Raw genomic sequence first — 12,688 nt, 5'->3', positions numbered from 1 at the left:
ACTCCAAAGTGCAATTTGCCTGCTGTTGTGATAGGAATATGAAACTGAAACAGGCAAATCAAGTGTGCTATGTAACATTTTCAAAAAATTGTGGAAATAGCATTCTGGAGTAAATGATTTATGTGTACCTCTAGAAGTGGTTTACCTCTAGAAAGACAATTTGGGGTTGAGTCCAAAAGGGGCATTGCGAGTTTATGATAACCTTCCTCATAGTTATGATATTGTACAGCATTTTTTACCATGCATTCTCAAGGCACAAGGGGTTACAAGAGAGTATATAAGACGTGTCAACAAAACAGAACCCAGGACTGAAACTGGCATTCATTGTCACTGACAGAGGCCAAAGATTAGACGATGACAATGGAACCGATCTACCCTCTGAACCCCTAACAGGGTGATCCCTCCAGGGCAGGTCTAGTGCACTCTGCCAGGGCAGCGTGGGAATGCTTGTCAGCTATTGTCAGCGCTGCCTGCTCCCTGTGGAAACAGCAGGGTCGTTTCAGCTGACCTTACTGGGTAAATAACCATTATTATCACAAGTACAGTGTTGAATCAATCTGGTGCCATGTTCACATGTTCAACAAAGAGGACAAGGGGATCAAAACTGCTCCGGACTGTGCAAACATAAGCCTGTATTGCACAATTATACCCCTGGAGTCACCCTGCTGACTTGACAATCTGGAATGTAAGATTACGTTTAGGGTTAAGTAACATCACTTATTCCTTCATTTCAGATGTTTTTTTTTCAGATGATGCAGCAAGCCCTCATATGATTGCCTTTTCTGCTTAAAAGTGTAAGTGCATTTCTCATCTGCAGGTGAAGGCACAGCTGTGAAAAGAGTGCTAGGATAGAGGTGGGATTGCAATGGACGAAGAAAGACTGCTACATTTTGAGCATACTGCACCCAACCTACATTGTTCTATGAATATACTACACGTGTGCATACTAAATACAGCAATTTCCGTCACAATTTCTGTCTAGTTAAAATTGTAATACATCTACATTGTACAGCATTAGACTGAAAAATAATCTCATTTAAATAACAAAAGACAATGGTGCGGGTTCCTAGACCTTGGAATACTTAGTGTGTTTAGGTAAGGTAAGATTAGTGCTAATCGGGGTCTTTACAGTTATTTTCAGAGGTTTGTCATATACTCCAGTGACACACAATCACAGTGACATGTGTGTTAAAGGAACACTGTTTACCGCAAAAAAGCGCCTCTTACTAACCGGCCTGTCACTACCTAGTTTTCTTTGAAAGGCAGCCTAGCTGTCACAACAAACAGAACCCCGGATAACAAATCACTTATTTACCAAAGCAATTACTACCCAGCGTGGCAGGGCTGGGAAACAGGACGAAATACACTTCCATGGTGCAAGAAACTGTCACTCTCATAAAAAGCTTACAGGAGTTTTGAAAAAGCACTCTTAATAGAACCCCTGCCCCACGAACAGCCGGTTGCCATGGCAGTAGGAGACGTAGTTTGATAGAACTGCCAGAGGAATGTCTCAACATTCCATTTTCCTGTGTCACAATAAAAATCAAAGCAGCAGTTGTAGGCTCTGAGTCATGTTGGTAAATGCTCCATTGCAGGGGGTTATTAAAACAATGAAAGGAGTATAGATACTGAGAAGGGATCAGAGCTGATGAACTCTCCTCAGACAGGCTCCCTGAAGCTGCTTGCCCCATTGAGACCTCCTTGGGGCAGAGGTCTGGGGAAATTAGCATCATTCCAGGGATTAGATTTCTCTTGAGGCAGAAATAAATAATGCATCCTTCAGGGATTGCAGTCTGTTCCTACTGCTTGGCATTAGGGTTTGGATTCGATTTAGGGTTGGGAAGGGTATTGGTTATACAGTATTACTGAGCACTGTGCTCATTGTGCAGCTGACCTAAACTAATCAGGTATAAAAAAAAAAATAAAAAGAAACGAGTCACTTTTCCATAGTGCCTTCAAGAGGCTCTCAGGCAGGGCTTGAGCTCTGAAGATGAAGCGAGGAAGCGTGGCTTACTTTAGGGTGGAAATTACTGGCCTGCAAAAAACCAGAGAGACAGCTGTCAGGCCCAGAGCTGCCAGCTCCCCTCCTCCTCTTCCTCCTCCTCCTCCTCCTGGCAATTCTAACTTCATTACCTCCGGCAGGCAGAGGGAGCAGACGAGATTAAGAGCGGAGGCGTGGTTGTGAAACTGCTGATTTGTTAAAAGGCTTCCAAGGAGCCTCCAACAATAACTTATTTAAGCCACTTCCGTTAGGACACTTCCAGTTTAACCCTACCCACCTCCTTTAGGCCAGCCCATGGGTCATCTCTATAACAATCATCCAGTGTTTAGGTGGTGTGTGCATAGGAAAGAAGCCCTTAATGGGTATCTCTCAGCTGGTCACGCCAGTTTGTGTCGGTTCTGGGTAAATTGCAGTCATGACTTTTCTTTATAATGTTAATAATTTACACTTCTAAGCTTTGCCAAGGTCAGTGTATTGTGTGAGCCAATTGTTTTGCTATCAGTTTCTATTTGAAAACAAAGCAGTTACGTGCACTGAATCGGCACGCACGCTGGGTACACTGGCAGGAAAGGGCCAGGAAAGGCCTTCTGCTTCCTTCTGCTTCCTTCTGCTTCCTTGCTGCCAAGGAGGGTTCAGTCCTGGGAGGTACAGAGCTGTGGCGATAGACACCCATACACAAGGCAGTTTCAACAGAAAACACTGCATGCAGCCTGCTATCAAACATGAATCTGTCTCCTTAAGAAACGTCACTTTGAAGGAGATTTATTCAGCAGAATAAAAGCACAAGTCATTTTGCGCCCCAAACCTAACAAAGATGCATTAGAAGTGCAGAAAATTCTAGCTTCCATTCAAGTGACAAGACTGATTAATCCTAACCAAACTGGATTTCTTAAGGGCAGATCTTCTCACAGCCATATCAAACCATTATTACATACAGTATTCTGATGCTTTAATTTATTATTTGTACAATTGAGTTACTTGTACAAGCGATCGCTGGGTGTCTTTCAGCAAAGTGAATCTGAACTGGCACTGTATGCAGCCGCTGAATAAGTAAGGGTCTGCTTATTGTACTCAACAAGGCATTCAGCCCAGCCATCAATCTCAGACAGCTAGTCGCACATTACCTAGCAAGCCTCCGACACAAGTCATTTTGACAGCATCTACTTGCTTACATTGTGTGCAATGCAGTTGCTTTGTGAATGGTGACATGTTGCATTTATCTTTAGCCTTGAGTTATTAAACACTGTGCCTGGAAGAGAAAGGGACCTCTGTTTTCAATAAAGAGAATTTGAGTCTGGAAAACCGACCGGCGTTGTGCTATCTAATAAAGCAGAATTCACACGCATTTCATATCTGTCTACGTGATTCAAGACTATTGAGCACCAGTTTAGACAGCGACAAGTCTAGAAGAGAGGAATATGGGGTGCACTTAATACCAGAGTGCTTAATAACCCACAAGTCGAATCAGCTGGCTTTAAAAACTCAAAACACTTGATTACGGTGCAGAAATCCATGCCCCTTTGTTAAATATTAGGTATAACGTGACCAGTAAATACAGCTGTAATCTGGTGATAAACCCGTCCTGTTTGCACTCTTGGCCTTGTGGTAATAGAGACAAGGTCACGGGATATCCCGTACAGTACATGCCGTCCCACCACAGATCTTAATGCTTTTTTGTTTATTTAATCACAGATTTATCAACACGAGATGCGCTGCAGTAGATATTGATCAAAGCCACGTGCATGTTCAGTCTTTATTAAATTCAAACAGAGCTTCAGTAAATACACCTTGTCCTATAATCCCAGAGAGCCGCACGTCTTTAAAAATCAGGAGTTTCCAGATCACGCTTTAGCACAGGAAATAAACAGCAGAGATTATTACAGAGTGTGTGTTTGCTTTCTCGGTTTGTTTGTCCAATAACTGCACTGTCATCACCCAGCCCTTCCGCAGGCTCCACTGTAGAAACTGTATCTGATGGATGAGATGATGTCACACCATAGGCCAGCCTGGTTTCAGTGGGTGGGCTACTGGTCCCAAACTGGTCCAAAAAAAGGTATAACAGGCTCTGCATTCCCCCTTCCATAACTACTTTAAATATATTAAAGTCTTTACTTTTTACGACACCCACCCGAGACAGGACAGTACTGGATCTACCCTGTACAAGCATCCTGAGAGATACTTGGTCCAAATGGCACACAGCAGTGCCAGGTGCCTGTCCAGACTACTCTTTAGCAATCTCTAATCAGCTATAGGGATGAGTGATGGGGGTAAAGATCCAGTTGCAGGCTGTGTGCTTATCCAGTGTTAATCCATTGTTTTAATTACAACCAGCAAGGGGTTAGTCCAACACCAGAAGGCCCAGCTGTCAAAACATTGTATTCAATATTAATAAAGGGGTGAAATTATGTCACAAGAGGAAGGGGCGGGACTCTTGAAGAGGTCACTACCCCTCTTACCCCCAAAAACAAGGGGGGGAATCATTATTTAACATTGCTTAACAGCTGCTGAAGGGGCCACACTTTGTATTTTAAACACTGCCTTTGCCCTGAGTGGATCGTTCCCATAGTGTGCAATTTAAAGACAAAAGCAGCGTCCCTGCGGCACCCCCGTGCCTGACAGAGCAATAAAAAGCATCCTTCTGCCACATACCAACAGACAAAATACTAGAATTTTGTGAGCTTTGCACCCCCCGGATAGCAAACTGTTCAATACAAAACCTGCTCTGGCTTCCTAGGAACTGGACTGAACCGAACAGGAGAAGGGCTATTCGTTAGTCCATCTGTGTGTTTGTGCATTACCTGGGTATTAGGTATTAGGTATTACCTACTGAATACCTTTTAGTCTAGAGTGGTAGGGCTCTTCTGCTAGTTACATGGATGGAGTGCTGGGAAGGAATGCGGTGGGCGGAACGACCTCACTGCTCACAACACTATGTTCTTAGGATCAGATGAAGTGGATTAAGTACAGACTCCGTGAACAGCGATCAGGTATTCTGTTTATCAAAGATCTTTCAAATCAGGCCTGGGATCACGTTACCTTACAGAATGTTCCTTTAATCAGCTGAGCTCCTCTCATTCTCCTTTCCACTGAAATACCAAACCGTCTATCAATGAAGTGCAGAGATTCAGCGTTGTTATGTCACTGCTCCCATGTGCTAATTGCCCTTAGATACTTTATAATGAGGTCATGGAGAAAAGACCCAGATGGATTATGAGTGAGAGATGAAATCCTTTAGTAAACTGTGTTTTAAAGTGTACGTTTCTCGAATAATAGAAACCATATTGGTGGGTTCTCGTATGTCCTCATACAATTGTGCTAAGGAATTCAAACAAGTACGGACTTCTGCAATTTTACATGAATGGAAGGCTGCCTTTTTTGGGGGGGGGAGGGGGTCTTGAACCCAGGAAATGACAGGTGCCGATGCCAGTGTTAGCCTCAACTAGCCCCTTGGGCCACCATCTGTGACAAACTGAAAGTGGCTCCTTTTCAATGGGCCAAGCTGTCCCCTTACTACAGGAAGGACAATAGGCTTTGTGTCAGATGGGGTGGGGGGCATTGTTCTACATGGAGCGCTGTGGTTTCTGCTGCCCCCCGTTTCCATCAACGCTGTAAAAACAAACCGCAGCATCAATCTCTCTCCATCCAGACTGAGCAGGGACAATGCACCGGCATTCACTACTGCACAACTGCTGCAAACAGCCCCCAGGTGAGCTTCTGAAAAGGGGACCCTGGAGTGCTGTGTGGAGCTTCTGTCAACCTGTGACATCATGAGGGGGCGGGGAGTGTGCCTTAGCAACAGGGCTCCAGTGGAAAAGCCAGCAGGGCTAACTGCCTTGTGTTGTTACCTTCCTTCTTCAAGCAGGGGGGGGCCTTTACACTCATTGATTTTACTGAGCACATCCTGACAATCAGTCAGCACTGCTGTTGTCTGAAAAAGGTAAGTTTGCTAACAGTGATAAGTCACTGTATTCAAAAGTCTTCTATTACGATCATGTTAATGGCAGAGAACAGGCCCTAAAAGGGTTGAATAAAAGCCTGTCGCTCTCAAAATCACCCCCCCCCCACCTCCCATCTCTCTGTCCACTCCGTCAGAAAGACTTATAAATAGAGTATGATGTCATGCCGTCTCCCTGGAGACGCAGCATCTCCAGAACCCTGCTGTTCCGAGTGCAGCTCAGCCAATCACGGGGCCAAATGATCAAAATTCAGTTCCATCAGGCCAGCAGTTTTCTGAAGCAGCGCAGTGCTGGCCTGATATGGTTTTGGTTTCTATTTCTGCATGTGGATTCCGACCTCGTACAAAGATTGAAATAACCAGCCATTACAGGCGTCCAATTAGGTTACACACTGTGTATAAAAATAACATTTTAGGCAACTGCAGTACAATGCTGTGTGATATCATTTCAGCCACTACATCCTCTGAATGCATGATTAGTGTTTGAAGTTATGGATAAACCCAGCCATTTCCTAAGTGCTGTCTGTGAAAAAGTATTTGGCCAATAATTTGTCAATGTCCCTCTGTGTTGGTATAGTAAACACATAGCTCATTTAGCCTGCTATGAAGCTTACATTTACTAGCAGTGACGTTATATCCTATAAAAGCAGATGGAGGGACTAAGTCCAGTTTATTGGGTCATCCCAGCTCAAATGGGGGGGGGTCAATGACTTGCGTTGTTACATTTTCTTTAGTTGGAAAGCCCTTGTCAACCACCTTCTTGGAGTAAAACATAGGTGAGATGTCTTCCAAATATTTGCACACTTCAGATACGTTCTCACCCTGCAGTGCTTGAGTTCCACAGCTCTTGTTTCGTGTGCACACGGAACTTACCCTGAAACCACAGTCATGTATTTTAATGCATCAACAGCAACCATAAATAGAGGAAACACGTCCCCAGAATGCAGCCTACTCGAGCTGGAATGACCCTGTAGCAAGCCAAGCCTTGCGGGTTAAAGACAGGATCAGAACCCTCCCTGGGACGGCTCTTCAAGAAGAACACTCACCCTCAGCCTACAATTACGTACTCCTTTCATGAAGGAATTTCAAGTGCAAATGACACAGAGGCTAGTCAAAAGAAATATATGAACCATGAGCTGCTGTGTTAAAGTCTCCCTCAATGATGTCAACAACAACAACAACAACAACAACAACAACAACAACAACAACAACAACAACACACAAGTTCTGATTCCTGGATTCACATTCTGATATCCGTGGTGTAGTGTGGTCTCAAGTGATACATTGTGATGTTCTCTTAATGATCCCATTAGAAGGAATGTGTGTGATTTTGCACGTATTAGACATTAATCTTGAATAGGTCTAAATTGGGCTAACTGTCACTAGGTCACTGTGCAAGGCTCCTTGTACTAGTCTTTCCAAATTTACCAAAGCACTGCAAATTCACAGCTGCTGTACAAAAGCTGCAGGCAAGGGTGGTGCGGGTTCTTCTCTTCTAAATGAACGTGACCGATTCAGCAAGGACATGCGCTAAAGTATGCAGGCAGGTTTCACAATCAAAGCCATCCTGGGAGGGACCTTTTCTCTGAATGGAGTTTAAAATAAAGTTAAAATAAAGTTCTGGGCTGGCTCAACCCAGCCGTGTCACGAGCCAGTGAATCACAGCCTTCGATGACACTCTCCGTGCCGCGATTCCACAGACAGAAGAAGTCTTGGGTAATCTGTTTGGTAAACAGCACATGGACAGCAGTCTCTGGAGCCCTGGCTCGTTCAGCAGGTTCCATTCCCTCGCTGGACTGCTGCCAGCCCAGGCGCTGCAGCACGGCACTTGGATTATTTATCGGACTGAGCTGCTGGAATATCAGGATGCTCCTGTCCATGTGCAGACGAATCAAAGCTCCCAGAGCAATCGCAGAAAAATCAATTATTAGGAATCCTGCCTGGACCACAGCCCTCTAGAATCTGAGCATTCCTGAACATAACATTATACAAGCCTGGGGCGATTTACTTTGTGCTAGGACTGATCCAGTGCAGTGGACCCACTGACTTACACTGTATTGGTACTGAAGTACAGGAAGAATTCATTATAAACGTATTTGTACGCAGACTGGTGATTGTAGCTGCATTCATGAATGTCTGTAAAGCTTGTCATAAAAACTGTGCGTATTTTGTGTACTATAATGTATGTGGTGTGTTTCATGTTGTCTGTTATATGTGGAGATAGTGGTGCACGGAATATAAATTGGGCTATGTAGCACGAGTGTTGTAATATTAATTTAGGCACTGGGATTGCACAATCACTTCACGTGCAGATAAAATGTGTATTCGTATGTGAGCACGGGCACTGCCTGTGCTGGGATTCAAGTGAATAAGTAATTAGTAATTGAATCCCGGCACAACTGTATATATAGATGCACGTTTCGCTCACTCCGGGTTGTGTGTTCGGGAGTGGAGAACGGGAGAGAGAAGGAGAAAATAATTAAAAAATGAAAATTATAAACAAATGCTACGCGTGCTGGAAGACCAGCATGATACTTGTTTGTTTAGTGTTCGTCCACCGTTTGTTTGTCTGTCTATTTGTGTGCCCTTTTGTGTTTTGTTAAAAGTCTGTGTGTTTGTTTCAACGTCCGTTTATTCTTTAATAAATACTGAGCGCAGCCATTGCGACTCAGTTTCACCCCATATTCACTCTGTGTGTTTCTGTTCCAGGTCTGACATCACCACTACAGCCATCCTTGTGACAGTCCCTCATAGAGCTTAATGTATAATGAAGAAGCCATCCATTATACAATAATACAACAATACAAATCAAAGCCTTAAAGGCTAATATTAGATCTATCGCTCACTGGGTCCCCATAATATTAAGATCATATTTGGTTAGTGACTGATATTTGAGAACCACGAGCTTAGTGCTTAGGAGCAACAGAATGGGAGCAAAGACAATCTCATTTTAAAGCAGTCGAGAGATACTTATAATAAGCCTTTTTAATAGTGTTTTTCCCATGCTTTATCCTATGTCTCTCGACCGTGCTTGCCTGTGCTTTACTCTTCTTTGCCTCTGCTTTGCTACTCTTGCTATGTTTTGACCATGATACACCACAGAAAACTTTGACAGCAGCGCATGTTGAAGAGTGACGGCCGCAGTCAGGAGATGCCAGAATGAAACCCCCCAGCTCTGTCAGTTTAGAAGAGGAATGGACAGAGTCACCTTCTCTTGTACTGCTGGCCAACCCATACTGGGAAAGAGACGGGGGGCGTATCAGTTGCCTAGAGTATGTGACTCATTCGCCAGTTCACAATACTGCAAATCTTTCAACACTGTTTGAAACAATTGGCTACTTGGTTGCCGAGGACCAGTGTGGTGTAAGTTATCTGACCTTATCTTTAAACTGCATGTGTGTGTCTGGGAGGGCGAGGGGGGCGGGGATCTGGGGTTTTTTAACACCTTGGCTAGTCTGTTAGATAAGCTGTAAAGGCTTCATTACTCGGGCAGCCATGTGTTAAAACTTCCTCCATGATCTCTTTATTGCCATCATAGACAATGGAATGACTCACTGGAGCATTTCTGTTATGAGAGGTCTAAGGGGGAGGGGAATGTTCCTGTGGTTTTCCTGTTGATTCAGAATGAAAAACCCATGGAAAATGCCATCCTTTGTAAAGACTGCAAGGTAAATCTGCAGGTTACATTACTCAGCTTGGCCACGGTCCAGAGCTCTTTTAACTGTAGTTGCTGGTTGGTAGCTAGATGTAGCCCAGACGACTTGCAGGTGATGGTACTGCTACCTTTGAAAGAACAGAATCCCTGTGGCTACTATAAACACAGACCAGCAGCACTGAAGAGGGCAGTTAAGTTAGTTTTGAATCACTGCAGGGGTCCACAAGGTCATGCTTCAAAATACTACATATATAAAATAAATGAATATTAAAGCAAACACTATACAAAGGAACAGATTTATGAGTGCAAACCCACCCAATGTGATAAGGACTTTATGTGTGCGTATGCTTTTTGGAAATTAGCCCCGTTTTTGGAAAGTAACCCCATTTTAGGAATCGAAAATCCCTTTTTTGGAAAGTAGCCCTGTTTTTGCAATCGATAGCCCCTTTTTTGGCTGATGAAAAGTCAGTCTGGGTGCATCTGGCTCTTTGTGCAGCTTTGTCTGAGCGAGTGTGCCTGCATCAACTGGCTAGCCTTCAAGGTCAACACACACTCAGGACGCCGGGAGCCAAAAAACACAAGCGGAGCAGCTGAGCAGCGCAGCCAGAACCGGCTCACCGTCTGCTCTGTCTGCAGATCTGGTCACCGTCAACGTCGGAGCCATTCTATACATATTATAGTAAGAACCCTCGCATAGGCCACAGCCCTCCCACCCCCCTCCCCATCCTGATCACAATGCAATTCACAGACAATTGCATAACAGACCCTACTTCTATTTTTCAAACCTCCTTGTAAATTGTGAGTTATTATGAAGACACAGGGCTCTGTACACTGAGGTTTTCCTGGGCTGCCTGCTCAGTGAAATGCACAACTCTGCCATGAGCCACGGCAGTGGGGTGAGACTCTTTGCTCTGCTCCTGTGACTAAGAGCAACATCCCGCAGAGCAAGAGGAGTCCTGTCCCAGCGCCATGTGTTGCTATTGACATTTGGGGCTCTGTTAATTACAGGAACAGTACCAGTCAGGACTGCACAGCGGTAACCATACCCTGGCATAATATATGAGTGCCATAATGAGGATAGTGTGTAAGAGTCAAACCTAGATACAAACATTACACAAAGACACACGCAAACAAACACACACACAGTTAACACAGCACTATATAGTATAATACTATTTAGAGATCTTTATATTAGGAATATAAGATCCTGAACCATATTCTGTACAGATTCATGAGGGTATGCATATCAGATGCAATGATTGTAATGGGTCAGGGGTGGGGAGGCACTCAATCAGGGGGAGGGTTCCCAAATATTTGGCAATTTTTGAGAAAATCAGATATGGGGTACGGGATGATATCGGGGAGAGTTACATACAAAATCAAAGCAGGCTCATCTGGTGACCTGAAAAATAGCGATCGATCAATTGCATGCTTGTGTGTCTAGTGACCCTGTCTGTAAGTGCTGTGGTGGGGCTGTGCAAAGACTGGGAACAGCTGGTAATCGTCTCCTGCAGCGCTGTCGTTATTCCACTTCGTTTAATGGTGAGTCTGAAACATATGGACCAGTGCATGACTGGGTCACTCTGTGGGGCTTTAGGGTCTTTAATACCTTACTCAGAGTATCTCCACTTCCTGTGTAGAACCACACAGGCTGCACCAAGTCAGTTTAATGATGGAATTCATGCTACATACTGTCTGTGTGAACTATGTGATGAAATACGAGGCCTGGCTGGCTTAGAAAAGGTACTCCTCACTCCAGCAGACGGTTTCCCCTGGTTCTGGTGGGATTTATTTCCGCACCTGCGGCGTTCTGTACCTCCCAACCCCTACCCCCTCTCCCCTTTTTTCATTAAAATTATCCATGGCAACGCTAGTTGCTTAGCAACACAAAAAAAGTCAATAAACCCACTGGAAGTTTAAAATCATTGTGGATTACAGTAAAAAGATGAAGCTCACTGGCAGGCGTGTTTGTGCAGGTCAATGCATGCTTCCACAGACACGCTGCTGGGGTTAGTCATAATATTAACACTGTGTTTATATCTACAGGTGATGGGGAGAGCGGGCACTTGCACAGCACACCTGTACGACTCCAGAGTAACCCAGCAGAGGTCTGGCTCCTACCTTTCCCGGTGGCTTGGTAGATTCCCAGCTCCTCTTCTCCATAGACGGAGGGATTTGGTAGATGTCCTGGTTTTGGTTCATGGAAGGAGGCACCTGGTAAACGTCCTGAGGTGGGCTCTTGGACCCTGGCGGGACTTGGTAAATGTCCTGCGACTGACCTAGCGACGGAGGGACCTGGTAAATGCTCTGAGACTGGCTCTGGTACTGCTGTTGGCTACCCTGCTTCTGGAAGAGGGGCGGCTTTCTCAGGGGTCCCTGGTACTGGGGGCCGGGGGGCACCTGGTAAATGCTCTGCGTCTGCCCCTTGCCGTGAGAGGGGGGCATCATGTAGACGTTGTCCGCGGGGCTTTGGAAAGCCGGATGCATGGCGGTGTACTGCGAGGCGGGGGACGGCGTACTGTAGGAGCTCTGCTTGTGGAAAGGCAGTGGGGTCTGGGGAGGGGTTTGTGGGGGGAACAGAGGCTGCTGCTGCAGCTGGCTGCCCCCCTCCTGCTTCTTGTCGTACATGCCGACCAGGATCTTCATGCGGTTTCCTGGGGCAATGCCCTGCCGCCCGTGCAGGGAGCAGAGCCACCAGCCATCCAGCCCCTGCGTGTCCCGCTCCAGCACCGTCATGATGTCGCCCTTGCGGAAGGAAAGCTCGTCCGGAGACTCCGCCACATTGTCGTAAAGGGCCTTTGCAAGCACATTCTGAGAAGAGAGAGAGGGAGAGAAAGCACACACGGGTTACCTGTTTATTCTGTACAGGACAAACAAATACTAATACGGGAAACGGAAAGGGGTACAAGTATGGTACAGCCCCTTTCAGAACTTTAAATACGTTAGCGCAGAATAAGCAGCCGCCATGTCAGTCAAGGTGATTCCCGCTGATCCACAGCCATGCCTGTTCTTTGTGCCTGTGGTCTCTGCTCTTTGTGCCTGTGGTCTCTGTTCTTTGTGCCTGTGGTCTCTGTTC

The 12,688-nt window shown here is 45.4% G+C and overlaps 1 protein-coding gene across 3 annotated transcripts in view; it reads right to left on the bottom strand.

The window, feature by feature from the left end:
• The window catches only part of LOC117425067 (breast cancer anti-estrogen resistance protein 1-like), a 63,097-nt gene that overhangs the window by 8,673 nt on the left and 41,736 nt on the right, over positions 1–12,688 (bottom strand). For 2 of the 3 annotated variants that reach the window (XM_058993872.1, XM_058993873.1), the window contains exon 2: positions 11,734–12,423. The exons of the other annotated variant lie outside the window; for it this stretch is intronic. In XM_058993872.1, coding sequence (XP_058849855.1) covers positions 11,734–12,423 — 690 coding nt within the window. The remainder of the gene's footprint in view (positions 1–11,733; positions 12,424–12,688) is intronic. 3 annotated transcript variants of the gene reach the window in all.

This window comes from Acipenser ruthenus, chromosome 20, assembly GCF_902713425.1.
Source record: "Acipenser ruthenus chromosome 20, fAciRut3.2 maternal haplotype, whole genome shotgun sequence".
Classification (NCBI taxonomy): domain Eukaryota; kingdom Metazoa; phylum Chordata; class Actinopteri; order Acipenseriformes; family Acipenseridae; genus Acipenser; species Acipenser ruthenus.
The sequence above is the reverse complement of the archived record's forward strand: the minus strand, read 5'-3'. Positions and strand labels throughout refer to the sequence as shown.